At 31.2% G+C, this 26,799-nt stretch overlaps 3 protein-coding genes and 1 long non-coding RNA gene across 14 annotated transcripts; 1 reads left to right on the top strand and 3 right to left on the bottom strand.

The window, feature by feature from the left end:
• Positions 1–230: 230 nt before the first annotated feature.
• On the bottom strand, positions 231–1,996 carry Unc50 (Unc50 RNA binding protein). Its single transcript, XM_076528117.1, has 6 exons — positions 1,424–1,996; positions 1,199–1,350; positions 940–1,126; positions 696–829; positions 491–592; positions 231–393 (listed from the first exon to the last, which is right to left on the bottom strand). The coding sequence occupies exons 1-6, from the start codon at positions 1,513–1,515 to the stop codon at positions 257–259; spliced, it is 804 nt and encodes a 267-aa protein (XP_076384232.1). The 5' UTR covers positions 1,516–1,996; the 3' UTR covers positions 231–256.
• A 6,022-nt stretch (positions 1,997–8,018) lies between these two features.
• Positions 8,019–22,314, bottom strand: Larp4B (La-related protein 4B). 11 transcript variants are annotated; one of them, XR_013036117.1, is made up of 11 exons: positions 20,673–20,706; positions 20,210–20,576; positions 19,398–19,647; positions 19,116–19,256; positions 18,403–18,627; positions 17,853–17,995; positions 16,668–17,507; positions 12,095–12,314; positions 11,781–11,884; positions 11,399–11,685; positions 8,019–11,320 (listed from the first exon to the last, which is right to left on the bottom strand). XR_013036117.1 is itself a non-coding variant. In XM_076528106.1 (11 exons), the coding sequence occupies exons 2-10, from the start codon at positions 21,978–21,980 to the stop codon at positions 11,789–11,791; spliced, it is 2,298 nt and encodes a 765-aa protein (XP_076384221.1). In that variant the 5' UTR covers positions 21,981–22,121; positions 22,217–22,295; the 3' UTR covers positions 8,019–11,685; positions 11,781–11,788. The 11 variants fall into 11 exon arrangements, 10 of the variants coding, with proteins under 10 accessions (XP_076384221.1, XP_076384224.1, XP_076384220.1 ...); XM_076528106.1 differs by lacking the exon at positions 20,673–20,706 and adding exons at positions 21,965–22,121; positions 22,217–22,295 and having other exon boundaries at positions 8,019–11,685; XM_076528109.1 differs by lacking the exon at positions 20,673–20,706 and adding an exon at positions 22,217–22,314 and having other exon boundaries at positions 8,019–11,685.
• A 147-nt stretch (positions 22,315–22,461) lies between these two features.
• On the top strand, positions 22,462–23,530 carry LOC117219044 (uncharacterized). The gene is made up of 2 exons (XR_004489934.2): positions 22,462–22,988; positions 23,078–23,530. It is a non-coding gene; the product is annotated as an uncharacterized LOC117219044 (long non-coding RNA).
• A 418-nt stretch (positions 23,531–23,948) lies between these two features.
• Positions 23,949–26,114, bottom strand: eIF1 (eukaryotic translation initiation factor eIF1). Its single transcript, XM_033467906.2, has 3 exons — positions 25,942–26,114; positions 25,572–25,729; positions 23,949–24,788 (listed from the first exon to the last, which is right to left on the bottom strand). The coding sequence occupies exons 1-3, from the start codon at positions 25,967–25,969 to the stop codon at positions 24,642–24,644; spliced, it is 333 nt and encodes a 110-aa protein (XP_033323797.1). The 5' UTR covers positions 25,970–26,114; the 3' UTR covers positions 23,949–24,641.
• Positions 26,115–26,799: the final 685 nt, after the last annotated feature.

Genomic DNA, 26,799 nt, shown 5'->3' with positions numbered 1-26,799 from the left:
AACAATTATAACATTTAATTGCGATATCTACATATTCAAAAAGCAATAGAAAAATGTGGTTCTAAAAAATTCGATTTTTAATGAGAAAACAAACATTTATATGAAAGAAATATACCAGTAAATTTTTAACACACAATAGAATCTAATTTTGTACACATTAAATAATAGTTGCATTCTTTAATATCTTAGTATTTAAGTGTAATTTAAAAATATTATAACTTAAAATAAAATTTAATGGTAAAGCAGTACATTTTATTTAAACAACTCGATAATGATAGAATTCCATAACTAAATGACTAATATTAATACCTGCACATAATGTCATAATATACATCAATAATGTTATTGGTAATGCAGACAAAATCACATGTGGTTTACTCAGTATTTCAATACCTAAAATAAGAAAGAAATAGTTTGATGTAATTTACGAAATAGGACATGTGTATCGTTTAAAATAGTTTAATACACTTGATATAGAACTACTACTTACTTGTGTATCCCAGAAAAGTAATATAAATATAGTAACCAACAGCTATCAACCAAATTGTATTTCCAACAAATCGTGATGAAAATGTATCGGAATTTATGAGTCCTACAAATAAGTGAATATTCATAAGCTTTCGTGATAATTACGTTATGATGAATTACTACGATCAAATAATATTGTAGTTATCCACGATCATAAAAAATCATACCATTATATAAAAATAGCTGTACAATATGAAGTATCACTAAAGGTGGAAAAAATGCATTTAAATGAATATCAAATGCATAACCCCATTCTACGTCCTGAGCTGTGTCGATTCTTAAATAACGATTTGTTATAAACCTGCAAATTGTCATATTAATCATGTACGTCGTCACGTATGCACTGACATTTTAATGATATTACATAAAATTAATATGCAGCGTTATATTATATACTTCTGTAAATTTTACCAGAATGTTGTGGCTACTACTAAACCAGCCACGAGATAATCAATGAATATCATATAAAATAGAAGCTTTATGAATTGAAAAAATCCTAGACCCAAAACTATCGTGAAACCAACGGAAGATATACACAAACAGCACATTAGCAGTACTAAAAATGCAGGATCATCTCTTGCAAATTGTGATTTGGTTTCTAAAATTGAAACGAACCATTACTTACAACGTTATATCATATCGTACATAAATTACGAACAGAATAACATACGTTTTCTACTTTGAAAATTCCTGTATACTTTCTGTGGTGATATGAACAAAAAGATCATTTGCCATAAAGCAAACTCAAAGTCCATTTGCTCAAATTTCAATAGCTTCCTCAAATATTTGTAACATTTTGTTGCAGCTCCCATACAATCTTGCCTATAAAACTTATGTACATTATACGGAGTAGTTACAAAAATATAACACATATATCGGACAAGTTAATATGTACCTGTAAGTTACTGGCATTGGCAAATTTGAGCCCAACTCGCTTGGACCGGGTGAATTGCATCTACTTATTGGCGGTGAAGTGGAATATTTCATTTTAGTATTTATTTCGGAAAAAGAGAAACTTAACGGATAGCGATGGCCTTCTTTGTAAGTTTCGAACGATATGAAAAAAGAAAGTAATTACTGTGACAGAACAGGAATTTATTTTAGATATTTAACCTTGCGTTGGTAAATAATTAAAAAATGTTGAATTGTTTATGTATCGATTTCTTTTTAATCACGATAACCAATAACATTCACTGGTTGTCTTCTTTAATTGTAACAGACAAGTTTTATTACTGTCAAACAGACGTATTATATATTATTGTAGGTTATGTTTATATACTTATTTATCGTGGAAATTATAATTTATAATAATGTTTATTATTCGTTCATGCAGTCAAATATGATAAATACTTATTTATTATGGTAACACTGCGAAGAGTATAAAACATTACTCTCCTGCCAGCTATAGAAATCAAGATTACTGAAAGCGCAATGGCCATTGGCTTTAGTCCATTGTGAATAGAATTACATACACACGTATGTATAATACAACTATGGATAGGTGTGAGTATGTTTACTATACAGACGCGTGAGTTATATGAAATCTATTCCAAACTAAACAAATAAAAAAAAAAGATCATGTAAAATGTAAGTTTAACGGAAAAATTGACAATATTTCTTAAAATTTCACTTGAAATTCGAGGAACATTCAATTCTTGAATTTCATTAAAAAGATTTTAAATATTTTATGTAAATCTGGTAAAATTAGAATATATAGATAGGATTTCTAATATGTACAGCTTATTCTCTAGTTCTTTTCTTCATTTAGTGATTTATGCTTCTTTCGCATTTTGAATTCAATTAACGGTACTATATGATCACATTACTTTTTTTCAGTGTTCTCTACTATCCAAATTTTTGTTCTAAAATCGTTATATAACTTGCGTTATAAATTGTTATATTTTTAGGCATTAAAATAAATTCCGTTCGATTATGTTTGGATTTCAGGTGAACATATGCACCGGTGTGGTACACACACACATACAAGTAATTAAAGAAAGTAGTAATTCAATAGTGGTCGAGTCATCAAACTGTAAACTAAATATTCTTTACGTGTATTTCTTTTAAACTTCATAAACATATTCGCGTAAAAATGAATAATAATAATGATAAATGAACTTATATTGTTACGTTTGAATATTTATCAAATTGCACTTTGCGTGGATCAAATAATTCGATCCATCTGTCAAAAGTCGAAATAACATTCTGAACACTTAAAAAAATATATAATAGACTTGTTTTCTTATTTACGTATTTATTTATTCATTCATTCATCGTGTGTATTTATATTATGTACAAAGTAGTCTCTAGCCACATAATGGACGCAACAAACGAGCCTGTTATGTACAAATATATATGATTACAGATACATCGAAAATGTTCACACATCAGACATAAAGTATGTGTGTGTAGTTGTATTATAACTTACATACAGTACCACAAATTAATATGTATAGCTAATACATATAACTTTGTGTATTTTTCTTTTCCATATTTTGTCAATACAATTTCGCGTGCGAGCGCGTGTATGTGTTCGCGCTCGTGTGTTTATGCGTATTATATTATCTTTTTTTAATAATATATTTATACATGTATATATATATATATATATATATATACATATATATACATATATATATATACATATACATATATATAATATGCGTACATGTGTGTGTATCGTAAATCACACATCGTTCTTACGTATTTTCTATACATGTGTATATGTATGTATGCATGTGTACACACCCTTGTTTGTGTATGTATACGTAGCACTGTATAACAGACCAATCGTCTCTGACTGGAATTGCAAATATATTCGGTTAAATTCGGTATTACTCGCAGATCTTTGCTAGAGAAACTTTTTGTTTGAAGTTCGATATCGGAATTGACAAAAAATGTTCGAATCATTCAGCTGTTTCCATGTAACCTGTGTTCCTTTTCGTTACATAATGACATTAACCGATATCACACTTTTTATGATATTCACAGAGAAGAAAAAAGAAGAGATTTCTATATATATACTGACAAATTAAACTTAAATTCTTTTTTTGTTATGTATGTATATATATATATATATATTATTATTATAATGTTAATTGAAAATTCTTTTCGGCGAAGAAAGCATTTCCGTTTCTCGCTTTCGCGTGGAATAATTGAAAGTAAATTGAATTTTTCATTTCACAGGTACGGAACACATGTGTGCATACGTTGCAGCACGGATTACGAAAACAAAACAATGTGTCCGAGGTTTCCGAGAACGATTTAATATATTCTCCAAGGAACAAAGAACGAAAAGAGAGACACTGTTCCCAAAAAACATGTTTTTATTCGGACATTACATGGTGTCGATACTTTTTCCTGTAGGCGGGAAAGATTTCAAGGCGAACTTAAATTTCATTCACCGAAAGGCACGCAAAATCAGCAAGATCCCAGATGTTAAGCGAACGCAGGGAGGACTCGTTCAATTTGAACCCCCTCCTCGACCTCTTAACGTTTGCCACCTAATGTTCCTGTGTGGACAAAAATGAATGATTCACAAAAGACCAAACGGCCAAGTTATGACTATGAGATAATAATAAGTTATTATTATTATCCATAAAAGTTACAATCGTATAAAGTGCTCTGAACCTTATAAGTTTATTATATTGTTGTTAACTTTTTCGGCGATGGACACGCTGAAGGGAAAATAAATAGCGAACGTGCGTTATTTATTTTATCGTTCCAAGTCGGACATATTGGTGGATGTGAAGTTAAAATAGGAAATTTAAGTTAATTTAAGAAATATTAATTATGTTAAGTTAAGTTAATTTTAAGAAATTTAACTTAATTCTGTAAGTCCTACGATTTTGTCAATTATTTTACAAAAAAAAGACGTTGTTGGTTCGTTTTAATTATGCGGTTGAAAAAAGGGGATCAGCTGGGACTTAATTAGCAATATAACTTTTACACAAACACCTTACGTTCTGCGATCTCGTCGATTTGCGACCTTCAATCGAAAATACTCTATTATATCGCCTTTTACATATCCTATTCAGAGAATTAAGTTCACCTTGAAATCTCCTGCAACGCTACACTTACAGAAAAAAACAATACACACTGTGCGATGTCTGAACCACCGAATAGCGTACCTCTGCCGAAATTTCTTCCTAACTAGGATTCATAAATTATAACCATTCCCGAACCGTAATTCGAGCACATTGCATGATTTGATTCAAGGACTTAAAAAGTGATCGTTATGGTTTTTTCTTTTTTTTTTCATAGTCCAACAAATTGTTACCTTGAATTTTATTTGCATTCCCAGAGAAGCAATGGAAGTATTTTTTGCGTACACCAAGTTTTAGGAGGACTCGGCCTATATACACAGTAAAATCATCGTATCGTATCTCAATATCCGACATTTATAAAAATATGCGTGTACCTTTGAAACTGATGCACTTCAAATCAATCGTATGCTAATGCTGAATCATATGTATATGTATAATATTGTATGTATACTATGTAACAACGCTTGACTCGAAGTTCGTTTACTCTGTGCACTCGTCGTATGTACAAACAATAAGCCAACTTCTGATCGAGGTTTTATTGTATAATATCGTCTGTACTGACCGGCAGGGAGTACAACCTTCTCTCTTTCTTTCTTTCTCTCTCTCTCGCTCTCTCTCGCTCGCTTGCTCTCTCTCTCTCTCTAACGGATTATTTTCGTATCGTGTCGAAAACTTCTTGCGGGAATCGGAAGATATCGGTAGATACAAAAGCATTCATTGATCTTTCCATACATAGAAATACATATGTTTAAAAAGGCACTGAACGTACAACGAGTTCGTTCGCAGTATGTTGTGTAGAGTTAACTCATGCGTAACGCGCGTTACAGATTTTATATTAGAAGCAGCATTTTCTGAGCCACGCGGGGGGAAACCGTCGTTCTTGTACCCTGCCTTTCCTTCCGTGATTCGTAACATAAACAAGCCAGCCCCGGCGGGTCTCTCCGAATGACATTCGTGTCCGTCGAAATATTCAGTTACACAGGTTTTGTTTTTGCCTCTCCTCTCGATTCCGAAATAAATCCTTAAACGTTAAGGAGCGGGGTCCGCCGGTGTGTTGATTATCAAGTGGAGAAATCAAGCGAAATCATATGGGAAAAATCGATCTCTTCGTTTCTACGAACAACGAACGGGAACCGTTGTCGAACGCTTTGGACCCAAATACAGGCATTTTTTAGTGTTTCATAACGATGACATAATAATCGCGAACACGTTAACATTCTTGGTTGGTGATAATTCACGTGATCGTTCGATATGTATTATAAAAATTATATGTTGTATCGTTTCATTAAGGTACTCGCGTACGTATACTTGTTACATGAAATTGTACACAGGCATCGCGAAGAGCGTAATTGGCAGAATTTTCAATTTTAAATGGAACCGTTTCTCGTTTTTTTTTTTCATCAAATTTTGCAGCATTCGTTTGATTTTCGTGTTGAAAGCGTTGATACAATTTGTTTGTTTGTTTTTTTGGTGTGTAGTTAACGCGTACAACGCGATGTATCACTTGGTTTTTCATTAATTTTCGTGTTTTCGCACGGGTTTTTTTAAATAATGTACACATGTTACAATTCGATGTGTTGCATTATAAATTCTAAACATAAGATATTCTGTGAAATCGCGCGTATGACACCGTCGAAAGATAAATTGAATTACTCTCTTACTGTTGCGAGGAAACATGTTTTTTCTTTGTTTTTTTTTGTTTTTTTTTTTAACGACGTAACAGCGCCTGTTTTTAGAAGACATTGAATATTTACAATGTGCAACCGAGGACGTATATTTTAGAATTACAATTTTTCTTCTATGCATCTTTGGAAACATTCGATTTCGACATTGTAGTCCAGTGCCCATTACTATAAATAAATCTTATTTACATGTTGTAATTCTTCATCGAACGTAGACATATGACGTACCGTTTAATCGCGTTTTGTAAATATATGTCGCGCGAAATCACGCAGGACTTAAATATGATGAATCAAAATTTAATCAGGAATGTTCGTTCGTAAAAATTACGTTTATAAATATACATAACAATGCGTTTGTGTCACCGTTTCAATAGAGCTTTCAATTTTGTGCACAAACAGACGAAACAATATAAGACGTTCAAAATGATATTACTTTCGTTTGTTATCTAGAGTAATTTGCTTCATGTTCGTCCGGAAACGTGGTCACCCCGCAGCATTTACAAATGTTCGAATGAAAATGAAAAAATTCTACGAGAATATGTTGAACGTTCGAAATAATCTTATATAACATAAGGATTTCTTGGAGACATTTGTTATTCTATTGAAAGATCGTTTTGTGCTTTTCATTTCAAATCATACGAAAATGTTTTGAGCTGTACGATATTCAACGTAAAAATAATGAAAATTTTTTTTAAGAAATGTCCGCGAATAATTTTTTTGATAATGTTCATCGAAACCAAATGCCTTGTGAATAATTGAAGTTTGATGAAAGAATGAACAATAACGTGGAAGTTTTTCTATTTTGTTTCTATATTAAAGTATTATATTTAATGTTTTTTTCTTTTTTTTTTTGATAAACGTTGTTTCATCGTAAATTAACTAACATAAAAATACATTAATTATAAATGAATTAATAATGTCAAGTATAAAAAAATTGATGTTTCGTAACTTTTGACCAAATGAAATTGAATCCAGTAACAATGTTATTATACTTTGTGATATTTACTGTCACTTTGTAATAAAAATAAAATAAAAAGAGTTGAAACAACAACACAGTTAATTTTACTTATTACGTGTAAATTCGAAGTAACAAGAGGGAAGACTAAAAGTACATTATAATCTGTTCTCGATATCATGTTTTTTCAAAATGATATTAATTTTTCAACCTTTCTCTGCAACTACTCTGTTTTAAGGATCAGAAATAAAGTATCGGTGTGTGTCTTCGAAGTTCATCAAATTGACTAGAAAATAAGTAATGCTACAGCGAGGTAATGGTTGATGTCCTTGTAAGTCATTTAAATGATAAACGATCCGAAGTGTTAATGGTATTTGATTGAAGAAGTATAAAATAATTCGATTTCATTCCTCGTAACATATCGTTTTGAGTGTCGTCAAAGAAATATATTTGTCATTTGCGTAAACAGAGTTGTGATTTGAATCGAATCTGCATCTTGTGTAAAGATACTGTCAGTCTCTTGTATTAAAGATATTGGCAGTTTCTTTATGCCCTGAATTAAAAATTACATGCAGGGATACATTTTTCTTTTTTATCCCATTTCTATGCGGATTCATTAATCGTCACTACATTTACGAGAATACATCAGTTTTCTCTATATTTATTCACAATGCTAGGCCATGTTCCATCTAAGCTATAACTGTACAGTTTCGTTTAATTTTCCTTCAACGAACAGAAAATGTACATGTTGCATTTTATTAACAATATAATATGAGATTAAAAGTTCTAAAGTAAAAGCAAAACCAATAACAGTAATTAATGTTTAATTTTGAAATTTGTCACTTTACATAGTAATAAACAAACGTCGTAGATCATATTATAATACACAAGTTCTCATAGTAGTTAAAAAATCAGACTTTCTAGGCCTGCAGCCTATGAAACGGAGTACATTATACATTGTATTTCTGTTGGACTTCAATCTAATCACAGTTTATTCAGATGAATGAGTTAACGTAAGTTTATCAGCCACGATTTTGTGACAGGATTATCAAAAAAGAACGGAGTCCTAATATACCTTTTCCATACATTCCAATCACAATTTTAACCCAGTATGCCACCCTTACCCTGGACCATTGAAACTATTTTTACTCTTATTTCTTTTTACATGAAATAATTATATATATATATATATATATAGATATATATTAATTAAACTACATTGTCAGTGTAAAGCTCTTTTTTACTGTCTTCCTTAACTCTTTTTTCATGTTTAAAAGATTACTGTGTTGCTCCTTTTACACTTTTAAAAACAAAAGTTTCAGATACTTTCACTCAGTTATCGTAAACAATTAATGCTTCCTGACAAGACAAAGCGATCGTTAAGATCCAAGGTATTGGTGTGTCTGTTTCTCACTCTGTATCGTACAGGTATATGATATACCAACAGTTTAACGTTTCTTACATTAAGTTCCATACATTTAGTTTAGACAATGTATAGAGAGGAATCAACTTTCAAATTTTTTACATATAATTCGTAGCGGTAATTAAAACAAATATTCAAAGCATACACATAATTAGCTATACATAATTTATGGGGGGGTAACGCATAAAGTAAGACAAATCACTTTAACATGTTTACGTTTTCTAAAATTCTATAATCGAGAAGTATTAATTCTTATCCAATTCTTTTTTTAGTACATACGTATTTTTTGTATTTATAATGATCTTTTTATCGGTAAATTCTCGCGAATGTGCATTATATGTACGAACTAAAGAAATTATTCAATAAATTAGCGTATCGTTTAATTACAAAGTATTTCTAAGTTTGTCTACTCTTCTAGTTTTAATAATGCACATACAATGAAAAGATGGACATTACTTTGGACAAAAATAGTGTGCACATGTCTGATAATTTATGACGCACCACCTTTATTATGAAAAAGGCAAAGTTTCATATCGATTAAACAAATATAAATTAATCTTTAATCTTACAAATTAATGAGAAAAAGAACAGAAATTTCTAAATACTTATAAAATTAATATCTCTGCGATGCACTAAATATCTTTGTTAAATTTTTTTTTTTTATTAATGAAACGAATCATCTCTCATTTATATTTCTAAATATGCATTCTTGAAATCTGTTAAAATATTGTATGCACGTGTAAACTCTTTTTAAAATAAAGCACAAATTCTAAAAAAAAAGGAACCAGAGGAACGATAAACAAATAAGTTTAGTAAGTATTAAATGTACCAAAGAATGTTAAGTTTAATAATGTTTTTTTGTAACGAACGAATTTACCAATAAAAAGATAAATTTATGTGTAGATATTAAATATATCATACTTGTTTCTCGATGTATTTAACTGTATTACACCAGATTTTTTAAGGATATCGAGATATAATAAATGTAAGTTGTGCTACAAGAATGAGCCTAGAGCAAAGTGTTTACAGCACCACGATTTCAAACTGAAATAATATCTTAATGCATTTACAGCTGATAATAAATTTTTTCATTATATTCAACGGCGCTAATCGTTTCAGATATAAAAAATTAAAAGGCAGTATCATAAATGTAAAGTATAATTATACACGTTGGTAATCATTTTATAGTTCAGGAGATTGGTTTTCTTTTTTTTTTTTTTAAATATCCATTATTTCGATTTCTGTACGCATATCAGTAACAAATATATCATATGCGTTTCTTTGCTATAATGTATAGGTACATATAATTGTATAACATCTAAAGCCAAGCTCCTGTAATATACACAACATTTTGAGGCACTTAAATGTGTGCTCAAAGACCATACACTTCTGACAACTCTTATATTACTTGCCAAAGCATAATTCTAAATCGTATGTTATCTCATATAACAGTATCATTAAAAAGAAAAGTCAGTGCCGTAAATAGGTGCCTAAACGTAGTAACAATGTACCTTTTTTTTTCTTCTCCCTTTTAAGGTGAACACAAAATTAAAATCTATATAGATATCGTTTCCAGAATATCAATAACAACAAGTAGTGTATTATTATTATTATTATTATTATTATTATTTCTCATTCGCTTGGAATACAAATTTTAAAGCTTCTAGTAGACACTAGAATGTACTTGAGGCAACATGGAATGTTATATTTTCAGAGTGGTACTAGTGTATTATATAAGCTTCCTCTGTTATATCGTTTTCTGTACTGTATGAATCATATTACTTTATGCAAGTCTTATCAACTATCGATAATTTCATGTACAAATATATCAATTTTATGCTTTTATCTTACAATATAATAATTATGATATAACTGCAGAGTAATTAAATACCTTTTTTTTCATTACATACATTTTAATGTTCTTTGTAATTTTGCAAAGAAGCTCTGAAAAAAATGGTACTATCGAAAATACTAATTATTGCAGACGCATGAAATGTAGTAAAGAAAATATAACAAACCAACATCTTTCTTCTAATTCGCTGTAATACACCAAATGATATTACAATATGAGACCATCACGTGTAACAAGTATCTCAACCTTGGATAATTAACTGTAATTATGATGCAACTGAAACATAACATGTTTCAATTTATTTTTGAGTATAGTAAGTGAATCCTGAGATATACGGCCATGTATATCTAAAGATTTCTACGTTTGTAGCATTTAAGAAAACTAATACAGTTAATTGTGGAAAATAATAAAGTGAGAGCAAAACAAAATTTTAAACTCGCATGTGTTTTATGCATTCTTTTAAGCTTGTCCTTCCTTTTGATTGTTTACATTTGCATAGGAAACGAAACAATTTAGACATGGCACTATTTCATTTGAAGATTCATTTTTAAATCACTAATTATAATTGTCATTAATATTCTGGAAAGTATGCAAAACTTGCTTAGAAATAGTTCAAATAAAACATGGAAAATTATTAGAAAACAGAAATAATTCTCTTTAAATATCCTTATCATTTATCTCTTTTGGAAATTACATTGTTTTTTTTCTTTTTCTTTTTTGTAATTATCGTTCTGTTTGAGAATAAGTTTCGTTGCACTCTGAACATTCATTAAGCTGTACGCACATAGCAAGGTTTTGGCACAAAGATAAACATTTCCCAGTTACGGCCCTGTGCTATGAAAGGGGAGAGGAGAAAGGAATTAAAAGATTAATACCTTAGTTTAACATTTTTACAAGCTAACAAATATGTACCTCCAAAATCACAGAACCAAAGCAATAACAATACTCTTCTAGACAATGTATTATCCTGCCAGCAAACGTATTTTTAAAATATATGTGGCGAATTAGAGTTTCTTCAAATAATCTTTTATGATTCATAGTTAATCGATACCACATTCATTGTAGGCGAAGTCACTGTACAATGTAAAAAGTTTTCTTCATACCCACTATATCCAGTGTAGGATAAAAGCAGTGGTATATAATCCATACAATCCAGATGAAGAATAACAGCTAAATATTGAAAATCATTGCGGTAGTATCTGTAAAGGCGCTTATTTCACTACATTTTAACTTTATAATTAGTTGCATCACTTTTTTCAAATAATACGAATCACTGCCAAATATGATTACTCACATATTGATTTATACATTTCCATCCCTTTCATCCGTCTTATGTTTTGTACAAGGTAGTTCACGACAGTGTTGTGCTACTTGGGCATAGCTTGGCCTCGTAAGATCCTAATACAGAAAAAAATTGATGAAACAATAAGGTAGCAACGCTAATACACACTAATACATCAAATATGAATTAAATCACGATTTATGTTTTTTGTTTTCACTACTATCCGTCTTTACAACAAAGAATAATTAAATCAAAATTGTAAACTGAATTTTAAGAAAAAAAAAGAAAAAAACATGGTATGACAATAAAAAAAATAATACACTTACGAGAGGAAAGGTAGATGTCACTCCCACTTGCGACTGGGAATTATGTGAGGCAGTAGGGGCATTACTTAGGGATATTACAGGCAGTAGGCACCTAGTCACTTGTTCTGAGTCTTCCCCTGCATGTGCATTTGAAACAGCTTCGTCCACTCCATTCACCATGTTTGTATCGTCAGTCTTTACAGATCTGTCAGCGGTGCATTTCAATAATAAAGGACTAAACCTGAACGTGCATAAGTATAATAGACATATATTCAATACATATTAAATAATTACGACTGTGCACCTTATAATATCATGCACAAATATAATATAATAACTATCGTGTACGTTTTCATTCAAAAAAACACTACATAGTCAAGGGAATGGGTCTTGCAAGATTGCAACACTTATTTAACAAACCAGTATACACATCTTTTATTTACTTTCACTGACAATTAATCTATAGTCATCCATTAATAATGAATCATGCTTTTTATTATACTCGTGTGCCAAAAATTACAACTTAATTTTATATTAAAAATTAAGAATTTAATTGAAATGCCTTTAAGAGTAACTTGAAAATGAACAATTAATAATTGTAATATAATATAATATAGCATAACATAACGTAATATTATAATAATAGATAATAATAATAATAATAATAATAATAATAATAATAGTAGTAGTAGTAGTAATAATAATAGTATAGTAATCATGATAGTGACAATGATGTTGATGATATAGTAGTGATGATAATGACGATGATTTCATGACTATTGTGATGGCAAAAACCACAAAAAATGATGATGATAATAATAATAATAAATAAAGTATTAGAATCCGTATCAGTAACAATAGCGATAGTAATAAAAGCGGTAGCAGTAGCAACAACAGAATTTGTAATAACAACAATAGTAATATTAGTAATAGCAACAATAGTATCAATGATGACTATGATAATAATGTTATGATAGTCGAGGATAGATGATATATTAAAATATGATTAGATATTGTAATAGCAGCAAAAATGACAGTAGAAATATTGACACTACCAATTGTGATAGTAATAATAGTAATAATAACCGATAACAATAATAATGATGGACTGTTAATGTAACAGTATTATTTTTATATTAATAACAGATACTAATTATCACGAAGAGAAACATTAACATGACAAATTAACACAAAAATGTCGACACTAATAAAGATACAAACAATAATGGAAATTTTTGTAAAAATTATATGAACAATGATTATAATTTTAGCAATAATTATAATGCAAGAAATAGTGATGATCATAATTGTGTTAGTAGCTAAAATAGCAATAATAATATTAAGAATGTTGACAATGGCAATGACGAATAATGACAATGATGACAGTAGCAAAATAATAATAATAATAATAAAATAATAATAATAATAATAATAATAAAATCATATATTAAAGAACCCTGAATAAAATAGATTAATTCATATGTATTGTTCATTTGCCGCAATAATACAGGCAAGAAATATTATAAATTGTGCTACCTCAGAGTACTGCATACATTCTTGCATACATACACATTGAAACACTATATCATATTTTTTAGATTAATCACCATGAGAAAATGGTAAAAAGCTTCTACTTAGTATTAAATGAATACCTCGATTTGAGCATATTATGCTTTAATGTTTGCTCTTTCATCGAGTGGAGCACCAGCTCTTATTTAAAGAATCTGTTCTTTAATGAAAGAACTGTATTAGCGAGGCATTCCAAATAACATAATTAGATAATTTGTCACTCGATGGAAAAGAAGACGTATATCAATGAATAGAAATAAATGGCAAATTAGAACAACTGAGCACACCTACAAAATTAACCACCATGGATAATAAAATAATTGATAAATTTAGGAAACTTACACCTATTTGTTACTGCACTATATATGAGTATAATATGATTGAGAAAGGGAAAGCATAATAGTAATGATGATAATAATAATAGTAATAATAGTAGTAATAGTAATAATAATAAAATTATAACAATAATTATAAGAAGGATAGTAATAGTAGTAGTAGTAGTAGTTGTTGTTGTAATAGTAGCAGTAGTAGCAGTAGTAGCAGTAGTAGTAGTAGTAGTAGTAGTAGTAGTAGTAGTAGTAGTAGTAGTAGTAGTAGTAGTAGTAGTAGTAGTAGTAGTAATAGTAGTAGTAGTAATAGTAGTAGTAGTAGTAGTAGTAGTAGTAGTAGTAGTAGTAGTAGTAGTAGTAGTAGTAGTAGTAGTAGTAGTAGTAGTGGTGGTAGTAGTAGTAGTAGTAGTAGTAATAGTAGTGGTAGTAATAGCAGTAGTAATAGTAGTGGTAGTAGTAATATTAGTAGTAATTGTAATAATAACAGTATTAATGATGATGACGATTATGATGATGGTGATGATAATAATAATAATCATAATAATAATCATAATAATAATAATAATAGTAATAATAGGACAATTTATACATTTAAAAAGAAAATATTGTTACGAATTGAGTAGCAATTATCGGATGTTCTATCGTTATCAACAACAATAGTCGTTTATTGATAACAATGTAATCAGTTATGCCTTCGATTCAGCATGACTTATGATTGATGTACCTTTATAGGCACATCTTTAGAATTAATAACATTTGGCTGGACTGCTTGATTCATCACAATGGATATGCAATAGGTAACTAGAAAATTTTAAAAAAAAATTGGAAGTAATTAAACTTCATAAAGAACATCCCAGTCGGAAATTAGACTTTGAGATAGAGCAAATTATATCTATAATTATCCAACTATTTGGAACGATGCAACACTGATTATCGGAGTATGTCAACTTCTGCAGAGAATACTTCAGAAGGAAAATACCGAGTGGAATTATAGAGAAATCCAGATTAGATGCTACAGAAAAATATCTGGATATTCTTACTAACCTGAAAACCGGTTTTATCGAGGATTCTAATAAACTTATGGAATTGTTTCTTACTAGCAAGGCAACAATGAAACATTTCGAAGATATATTAGAAACAGTAGAACGTATATCAATGTACAGAACAATAGTGGAGGAGAAAGAGAGTGATAAAGCTGATAATAGAAATAGTGAACACATATCTCAGGACGGAAGCAATCCATATGAAACTCTATAAACCAATTTCTATCCATTAGAGAATTTTATAAAAAAAAAGAAACGACCATTTCAGATCACTTAATAACAGAAAGGATATATAGAGAGTACAGTCTAGAGAGTACAGCTAATCCCTTTTAATGTTCAACATAGGCATTACACACATCGAACTCTTTTCATTCATGGAAGAAATAATCCAATGGAAGAGGAAATTGTATTGAATTGAAATATGACTTGGTTGAAACCATTTCTTTTGGTAATGAGAACAAAGTTACGACCTTGAAGATACGTAACACTATCGTTATCGATCTTAAAGATATGTCTATATGATTGTACTGAATCAAAGGTATAATTAACTACATTGTCGTTAACTAACAACTATAATTGTTGACAATGACAGAGTACCGTGAACCGTCGATAAGACGCGACGTTCAAAACAAGCTCTTTTTCAATCATTGTATAATTCTGTAAATTTATTGTAAATAGTGTTGAATTCATTCAGCGTACAAAGTTTTGTAAATAAATGAAAAAATGTTGAATGATGGGACATTACTCCCCGGCGCAATAACATTAAAATTTAATTACTTGAAATAAAAGTAATAAAAAATTGCTATGAAATCACTGATGGAAACAAAAACAGAAAATTTAAGCTTGAGATATATTTGATGTTTCGTTATATTTGAAAAATTGAAACGTAACTGTTCAGTTTTCATAAACATAATGCAGTGTTGAGGAAACGTTGTATATACTTCCGAATTCGTATTATTTAATCAAATTAATTAATTTATTACTTTACTTTTGTCCTATTTGCTAATGAATAACTTAGTATAAACTTTCAACGATATTGCTATAATACCATATTAAAAGAACATAATATATATTGAAATGGACTATAATGGACTATCATGAATGTCTTTCCCTTTCCTTCTTATATAGATGATATGAAAATATAGGTGGACTATATAACTTTCACTAATACACATCCACCATACAGAGCATAGCACGCAAATATAATGCAGCCAACACTATCAAACATAGCATAGCATTCTTTTTCAGGCTATATACGATTTCCTGTACATGTCATTCTGATGTTTGTGTACGTGTGCGTGTGTTTATTCATGTCATATAATCTGTATGTATATCTATACATATATACATAGTATATGCAAATATATCATTAAAAGCAATTAAAGAGTTTTAACAATAATTTATAGTAAGCAATACTTTAGAAATGTAATTAAACAACTATTAGCCTTTACAATAAAAATAAACATGTCCTCTATTATAAGCATACTTTTACACAGACATACATGTACGTCTCCAAACACATACATATACGTGTGTGTAATTATATGTATACGTATTATATTTTCCTTATTCCGTGTATGTGTAATGAGTCTGGTGTGTGTGTTTGTGAGTTTTGCGCGATCGCGCGCGGGTATAAGAAGAAAGCACACTCACTTATCAGGAGATGACGGGGGAGTGAGAGTGATGGTGCTGAGAGCGATGTCTGTGGAGTCATTGTTGCTAGCAGAAGCATTAGAGCTGGTATTTGTAGATGTAACGGGAGTAGTCGATGCACTGCCAGAACCAGTTGGGGCTTCTAGCGAACCAGTGTGACCACCAGCACTTGACCCTGGACTCGCAGACCTACTGCTGTTACTTGTCGGTTGTTGATACTGTTGCGAAGTTCCTGCAGGTTCTTTTTCTTTAACGCTTTTCAATTTTGCAGTACCTTTAACTACATCTGAAAGCCTATTCTGCGATTGCGTACAATCGGCACCGATAGTCTCTACTGAAGCATTATGGGATTTTGCAAGATCAGCATCTAGGCCAGGAAGAGGAGGAAAAGCAGAAGCTTCCAAATCGAATTGTACCCCTCGGTTACATTGTGTGTTATTATTACTGGCCGGGGTAGGTTCTCTGACCGATGGTAAGGGGCTACTATTAGCCTTGGACAACATTTCTTGGTCTTTGGTCCTACGATGCATACGGTGACGCGGAAATTGAACTCCAGAGTCCAATGTTTGAGCGTCATTCTCTTGTGTTCCTTTGGAGTGATTATTATTATACTGAGCCTCTCCAGTCACTATGGTTGTATGCGAGGAATGGAACTTTGTGCCGGTCTGGTAGGAAGAAGAAGTTGGCTTCACTGTAGGCAAGCTCGAAGTAAAGGTTGGAACAGTTGCTCCTAAGGATATCGGTGTTCCACTTATGGGTGGATGCGAGGTCCGACCCATTGACACTATGTTGCCACCACCATCCATCAAAGCTGGTCTGTCAGACCCATTTCTTTGCTTTCTGTATCACATATATGCGTACGAACATGTATTATACATATATCAAATTGAACTAATGAATTAGTCGATAATGCAATTCACAGTGCAAAAAATATTGTAATTGCATATTGTATGCTGTTGTATTACATAAATCTATAATTACATTTTGGAAAACAAAATTTCGATAGTACTACAGTATTGTATGTTAAATATACTAGAATTTTATTTTTTTCAGAAATGCATATGCAAAAATAAGTAAGAGTTTTTTTTCAGATGATATGACATAATAAATAGTATAGGATATAGATTCATTAATAATTACATATTCATATGTAATTGAAAATAATTATTAGTATTAATTAAGTACCTGTTTCGAGGATTGTATCTTGTATTGTGTGGCTTAAATGTATTATGCGGTGTCATACCATTCATTGTAAAAACACTTGACATATCGAAATAAGCTGGACTTGCTGGTGGCCAAGGCATAATTCCAGGATAAAATGGTTGGTGCTATAATCAGAATAAGGTTTTTTTTTTATTGTACATTACATCCAAGTATTTGATATGCTATTAAAACGACATTTTCTTAATGAACAAATTCATTTACATATCGCATTTCATGTTATTTATGTTCACTGCATAAATTTACAAGTACGGTTTATCATTTTTTTAATCATTATGATAACAAAGTATCTCTTACATATTTATAATAATGTAAAAAAATTATTCATGTTTCAAGTATTTCAAGTTTTACATGATCAGTATTTAGCCTTGTTTGAAAAATATGTATCAAATTTGTATAGGTCAATACTAATAGAAATATACTGACATTATGAAATTTATGAAGTTAGACGACTTATAATATAAATATAATAATTATATTTTACAATAGCGAAAATACAATAGTAGTTACTTACATATAAATGAACTTGGTTGGCATATGGCGGCATAGTAGTTTGTGGCATAGTAGTGCCATTTGTGTAAAGGAAGCGTTGTTGACCAGCTGTGTAGGTATTTGGATCAAAAACTGGTTGTGGCGGAGGAGTTCTATAACCATTTTTTATACCACCCACCCCAGTAACTGCTGGTATTGGTAGCCTATTCATTGGTTTAGCTTTGATTCTTGCCATTATTGGCTTTCCCTGAATTATAAATAATAACTTACTAACATTATATATTAACATAAACGAACTACTGATATAACTTGCATATCACATGAATCATTTAATTTGTGTATATTGTACTATATATCTGACAATTGTTCTATTATGATCAATGAATAATTAATTAGTCTGATATATAAAGAAAGAACGATAAAAATTAACGATACAATGATGTTTTTAACATTCATTATTTCATGAAGTATAGACTCAATCTATGTATAAAATTTATACATAAACCCTTTGATTGTATAAAGCGTCTGTAAATAATCATTGAAAGGTGAAAGGCCTCTTGATATAAATAGTGCAAGGCAAGATACTCATATAGATTGAACAAAATAATATTGAAATGTTTAGTCTATCTGCAATCTTTCATCTGTAATCCTCGTATGCTTCTTGCTCAGTACGTTTTATAATATAACAGTAAAAGGATTAAAAGGAAAACATATTTGATGATAATATCATATTACCTGAAACTCCCGAACTTCTTCACGTAAAAACCTATAGGCCTTCTGAGCATCTTCATCGGATTCGAACGTTACATACCAAGAACTATTGTGGGCAAATTCACATGAAATAAACCTTGGACACCCTTCTCCAGAGAACAGATTCTGCAAATTGAAATAAAATTTTACTAATCTCTATCGTACGAGGATAAAGACGATATTCCAGTAATCATGATAACAATGATATGATAGTAATGACGTATAACGATGATAGTAATGAAGTATAATGTATAATATATTTTTCACCTTCACATCTTCCAGTGGAGTACTATCTGGTACTTCACGTAGAATTACAATACATCGTTTATGATTAGGTCTTACTTTTTGTCCTTCCACATCAACTTGTACATTAGGAGACTCTCTTAAAACCTCCGTTATGAGTTTTATATCCTTCGTTAATTTCTTCACTTGGTTAAAATTTGCTACTGTCCATATTGGTACATATTGATCATTATCCATTTGTGATAATAAATATGTATCATTAGCTAAATTTTCTCTAAAAAGTAAATATACATATAGTACATTTTTCTCAAAAAAAAAAAAAAGAATACGTACATGTATCGAAAGGAAAATTTAAAATAAAGAAATACAAATCTATGTTTAGACAATAATGCTTGTTCTATAGCTTAACTTCATGCTTTACAATGACTTGTGTACATTCTGAATATTTCCAAACCAACTTACTAATATTAATGTTACTTAATTTGCTGAAAATGAAGTGAAATACTATATCTTTAGTCAAATATTCAACCTTCATAATAAATGCTCACTCATAATGAACATGAATTTCACTTATTCAGTAATTCTAGCAAAGTAGAATGCAAACAAAATTACAAGACAAAATGTTAGTAATATACATACATTTAATATTTACAGTATTAATAAATTGTAGTGAAATATAATACAAATTTTTGAAATATAATACAAAATCAAGACTAATAATAAAGGTAGGTAATATAAGAGGATAATATCATCGTTACTCAACCTTGACAGACAATTCAAGGATCACTATCCCTGCTCACAAATATAATATAATATCGTGATTGGATTATAATTACCTGGAAAAGTAATATTCAAGTTGGGAAGAGAGCATTTGTTTTAATTGTTCCAAGGGTATTCCAGAGGATGATAAATCAGCCATTGGAGCAGTTTGATTTGGCACATCACCTAAAGCAGCAACATCCACTGGACCGTAACCTGCAGCACCTCCTAAACCTATGGCATGCTGTGGTGAAGGTTCCAAATTTCCAACTCCTGCCTCTAATATTAATTCAGTTCCGCTTGGAGCACCGTTCATGGCGTTGTATTCCAAATTGGTTGCAGTATTTCCAATTGCACCCCCAACTGAACCCAAGGGTTCAGGGGTGGCTGGATAAACCGCCCCTGGTTGGAGCTTCCCAATGTCCCCATTCATGTACACGTACCCTATCGAAAATAAAAAGTATATTGAATAAGATAGTAACTCAAGATGGTAACATATCCCATGAATACCACCAACAATCCATTATAGATTGTACTTACATGTTACCACATGTAACATATAACTACACAAGTTATTGATAAAATGTTCAAGTCTAAACCATATCTTAATGTAACATATGAAATCGAATGATGTCCTCAACGATGTGCGATATATGTATATATATATATACACAGTAACCTAAGTAATTAAACAACATTAAATAGCATGAAGTAATTGTCTGAAGCATAATTGTGATGAAATTAGAAAATTATTTTCTTGCAATTACCGACACGATCTTGCTCTTTAAGTAATTATAAAGTTATTTCATGAGCAATGAAACAAATCAATAATTCTGGAAATGACCTCTTGCCCTTTCTTAACTTTACATTAAAGGAAAAAATATTTGTTTACATTATTGTATATGTACACTCATTAAATAAGGCATAACTTTCTTTGAGACTGTGCACTTTTTGCGGATAATTTTACACACTAATCTATTATTAATGATGACAAGGTTCAAAATTTGATACACAAAGTCATATTGTGAAGGGACTTTTTGAAATTATGATTAACCGTATGTAATGCAACATACCAGTCTGATGTAATACATTTGTAGTACCTATATATATACTCGTGTACACATACATGAACGCGTTCGTATATATACGTAATTGGCATGTGTAAGTGTGTTGCACGTACAATGCGCGCGCGCGCACTCATGTTCAATAGCACATAATACGTATGCACGACGTGGTACATGTATGCGTGCGTGTATGCGCCCGCGCGCGCGCGCTCGCGCGGGCAAGCGGGCGTGTGTGCGTGCTCAAATACATATATATACGCGTATTCAAATTATACAAACTTATATTATATCTATAACGACTATGAAGGGAACAATAAACATGAAAATTAAAGGTTCAAACATTTTTACGACATTATGGGACTAGAAGTTTTGGACGATAAATTTTCGAATCTAAACGAAGGGCGTACAATAGAACAATGAAACTTTGAATATGCAATGAAAAATGAAATGTTCCATTGACTCTGATTGAAGTCAAAATAGAATGTTGATCGTACAAACCGTGCCACATGCTAAGATTTGCTCTCGTTCAGAATCAATGTGTAATCGTCAAGCATTCACACTTAAACGTCACATTGTATCCTTCTGATATAGTTCTTTGGGAAAGGTTACAGCATGGAAAGTAAAAATTTTGAAAAGGCAAGATATGCAATATGTTGGATGCGATTAGCCAAATATAGAGCGAGACGTTGGCCGGGCCAACACGTTCACGCACGCAGATATGGTGACAACCACTTGGACAGTACACTTATGCGTATCGTATATCGTTACCGAAATCACCATTCATCCCGAAACAATCCCGGATTCCATGTGCCTTTATCAATAGGTGTTCTCGGCAGCTTCGTTTACTGGCTCGTTCTTCGGGTGTAAGTACCGTGAGCGCACACGGTTGTGCGCAAAAAACGCAACCTTATTCCTCGTTCTCAAGCTATGAATAGTTAGCCATAAGCATCTGCCCTCAATCCTCTACATCATTTGGATCAATGTGATTCGCGCCGTTTTAGAATTTTATAAAATTCTTACCGAGAAGATGAATCAACTCAACACAATTTCTCAAGGAAACTACAAAATGGCCGACACAGAAAGGCACATGCCGTAGCTCAATGCATTATGGGTTGGAGGTAATGTAGCCCGACAGAAGCGAGATCTAGCGGCGGGTTCGCGCAACTCTGACCCGCTAAATTTGAAGGTTTCTGCATTGTCCAGGATTATTCTTCACTTTTGTGAAACAAAATCAGAATGAAGTACAGGGTATATTATTTTACGGTCGGTCCTATTTAACCGTTCTAACGACATTACTTATTATCCACAATCATTTTCTGAATGTAAAAGTATTAAATTTATGAAACGTATATATTGTACATATGTACAAAAAAATGTACATATTCGAAGCTGCGTGTACGTACATATGTAAAAGTGCACATGCACGAATATGAATCAATCAAATTCTATGTCACTCTTGCAAAAACATTTAGTTGTGTATGCTACAGTATAACATATCATATTATAAAATGGATAATCGAATTGGCATAGGAAATTAGTATAAATACGTATGTAGTATTTATTTGAAAGTACATAGTATGTATGCTAGTAATTGGCGCTGGTGTGCGCCGCGCCTTTTTTTTGTTCACATTGTTGCGTCAGCCGATCACTACGTTCGGGGTACATACATAAACATAATATTCCAAAGATATTGTATGTAGTGTAATATATATATACAATATATATTGTATATATGTAACATATGACTGTATATAAGGACGTATGCAAGTGATGCGTACATATATATATACATGTATGTGTGCATGTACATATGTATCATATTCCTATATATATTACTAATAAATAAAAAATGTAAAAGGTTATAAGTCCAGTTTGTTTCAGTATCATGTAAATAATGGAACCAGAAAGATAAATATAAAATGTCAACCGAAGGTTATATATACCACGTTGTCTCGATTTAAAAAAGGGCACAAATTTTGAAAATTACTACTTCAGAATTAAATTACAATTGAATGAGAAGGGTGTGGCAGAAATTTCAGATATCGCAGTCACAAAAAGCAAACAAACCATAAAATGCCAGAGCCATCATTCCGAGGTGTTCACCGAATCAGAAAATATGTGGTGGCTAAAGCTTATCTGAAAATTTTTTAGGAAGCAGGCAATGGGAGAAATAGATGATTCTCTGACTTCTTTTTTTGTCTATTCAATTGCATGTGCAAGCAATATAAATGCTAGAAGACTCAACAATAATAGATCAGCTTTAACAAAAGATTGGAATTTTTGGAGAAACATCAGATGTAATTTTGATTAATATCAAAAATAATTTGTTATCAACCACGCAATCTGCTATTATTTTATATCTACTGTGAACTAATAATTCTCTATGTAAAAAACTATAGAGTAGAATTAGAGAGAAAAATGACAAAACTTGGAATAAGATAGATGTGATTCACAAATTTTTAGAACACTTCATTCATTTATCCACTTTTGCTGGGTTTGAGGAAAATTTTATACTATTTTTCCCAGAGCGAATTTCGGTTTAATTAATTTCTTATTCTATAACAAAAGTTATCATTAACAGCTTATTTGTAGTAATAGAAAATATGTAACAAATTACATAAAACTTACAGTGGATAAGTTTTCTATTTAAGTTTAATATTTATTCCGTAATCAATTATGTTTTAAGTAGATAATATCTTTGTACTGACATTACCATTTCAAGAAGGGAACGTTGTAAATTAAAAGTCATACAATTGGTGAATTACCATTTATTTATTTATTTAGAACAGCCACATTTTTATTGGAAACAATTCTCGCTTTGTCAATACTGTATTAAAAAGGAAAAAATTGGCAATTCTCCCTACAAAATCCGTTACAATAAAAGATGATCATTTCAATAAATAATACAATCAATGCGGAATCAAAGGCACAAAACTTGGAGATGACAATATAAAATCATGTCTGTTACCCTTAGTGTATATATTAAAAAAAAAAAAACAAAGCATTCGTCATTACACACAGTAAGCCAATCTGCAGCCTAAAACAATTCTTTTTTTATCTTTCTCTGAATACATCTATAGCGCCGAGATACATACTACCTAATTCCAAAAAGAAGAGCCATCCGTTACTATTTGTATCTATCCCTTGTATATGTATTTTCTCAAATTACTAGTTAGTTATCGCTACTACTTTAAACGTGATGAGTTTAGTGGATTACCTAACATAAGGCTGTAAAATATTGCTTCCTACAAGCTTACAAATGTCTGATTAGAATATTGTGCCTATATCGTTACTGTTATATATTTTTTATTGAAATATATATGTGTATATAATAGGATATCTCACGAAATATCAACAAGTATTAGTGACTGATACAGATAATTTAAGATGATAAGGTGTTGATGATGGTGGTGTGTTCTTAGATAGTGGCATGGGTGTTTGCTGGTTAAAAACCATGGACTTTGAGTTGGTCAGGTTTAGCCAGACCTGACTTTGTTAACCATTGGCATATATTTTCTCGCTGGTCCCCCTGCAGCTGCAACACCTCCCCGTACTCCGGGTGCTCGATTACTGTCCCATTGCAGGCAAACTCCTATGAAGAGAAGTTTCGTTTTCTAGTTTTTATCAAATTTTTTCTCCGATCATTCTCATACCAAAATGACTGACCACTAAAAATGCTTCATTTACAATGTCTTATAAAAACTAGAAGACAATATGTAAAAAATTTGAGAAAAATTAATTTAACAATTTCTTATAAAAACATTTCTACATTTTTGATAACTGCAAATTGAGTACTAAGAATAGGTGATATTTGCATTGGTTTTGTCCATCCTAGACATAACAAGAATAAAAATGTTTCCACAGTATTCACTAGATTAATACATTTTACACCTTATCTTTCTCGAATTTATACTTACAATTTAATTAAAATGTAAACAAATTCAAGGTAAAAAGTATGAAATATTTTTAATATTTCACTAATTAGCGAAAAAAAATATAAAAAACTAAAATTGATAAAATACCTAAAATTGTACAAATTAAAGACATATGAAACAATTTTACAGCTAAATAACTGACAAATCTTATAAGCACCGATATGTATTGCAATATATGACAAATTAGTGAAATCCAAGCAGTCATCTATATTTCGATAATACGATAAATGTGTCACTGTTATTTATATTAATATTAAATCCACTTAATAATATTTATCGAAATAATGCGAAATACAATATTTGTAGACTTTTGTGAAACAACATTTACGCTGAGCAACTGTTTGCGTCGATTCTATATTTAGCACAGTATGTGACACTGACAAAAGATTAACTCGTCAAAATGGACACGTATCGCACGGTTTCGGAAAATTCATAATTACCTTTTTACATGCTCTCACTATTTTCTTCAAGTCATATTCAGATGAGAGGCCTTGCACCGTGGTTAAGGTCTTACGACCATTCCGTTGTTGAATCCTTATATGCACGAGACCGTCTTGGACATCATCATCTGAACCCTTGATTGCATCTGCAAAGGGGTCTGCACAAAAAAAAAGGAACGATTCGTTTTACATTAACATACGATCGATAATATTCTTAACAAGAACAATTATGTTAGAGAAGCGAACGGAATATCGACGCGGACCATTAATTGATTGCGTACTATGATGCAAGGAAAAGACGCCGTCGCCATTTTGACAAAACTATCTTCTAGAATACGATCAGCTCCAGAACAGAAAATATAATACTTGCCGAATGTGTTGAGATTCTGGATGGACATACGACAAACAAAATATATCCCCGGGAGATATAGAATTGCAAAGTGCAAGAGCTGCTAAGAAAAATTACGGATGACGTACGATAACAGAAGCACCACGCAAGAATACTGCTAAACCCAAAAAACCTTGTACAGAGGTCAAACTCAACCGGAAGTAAAAGTTGCATTTGTCATGAACAGTAGGTGGGGTTACGCATGCGTCCTGTGTACGTTCCAAACGATAAAGTTCCATTTACATGAAGGAGATGTTTTCTCGTTTGATTGGTAAATGTGGCAGCAAATTTGGATCACGTATGTTGCATGTATACAAGATTAGAAAGTCTATTTAAACGGGAGTGTACGCTTGATAAAACGTAATTCAATTAATCTTAATAACTGTAATTTCACGTTAAAATGAACAAACACAAGCTAGCAACAGCAACTGCATACAATGCACAATTTTCACCTTTTTCTCTTATTTTTATCTACGTAGGTGTTAATTTTTAATTCTGATTTATGTTTATATTCGGATACTGTACATTTTCTAAATATGCACTTGTACAGTAATTAGTCCTACTCTTGCACATCTCTAGGCCGCAGCTTGATCCATAAGCGAGGGTAGACACAGAAATTTTCTTCGCTCTGATTGGCTGACGCTTCACTGCCGCGACAGGATCCACTGCGGATTGTATGCGCAGTAAAATGGTGGGGATGTGCGCGTCAGCTTAGGGAGTAAGAAAAGCGTGCAGGAGTAAGTCTCTCTAGGAGTATTGTCCCTCTTGGGCGACATTTTCATGAAAATAATATCGGGTGACACAGTAAAACCAGATAAGATATTTATTTAATGTACACAT

This window comes from Megalopta genalis, unplaced genomic scaffold (assembly GCF_051020955.1).
Source record: "Megalopta genalis isolate 19385.01 unplaced genomic scaffold, iyMegGena1_principal scaffold0100, whole genome shotgun sequence".
NCBI classification, from domain to species: domain Eukaryota; kingdom Metazoa; phylum Arthropoda; class Insecta; order Hymenoptera; family Halictidae; genus Megalopta; species Megalopta genalis.
Note: the sequence above shows the minus strand (reverse complement) of the source record. Positions and strands in the feature narration are given on the sequence as shown.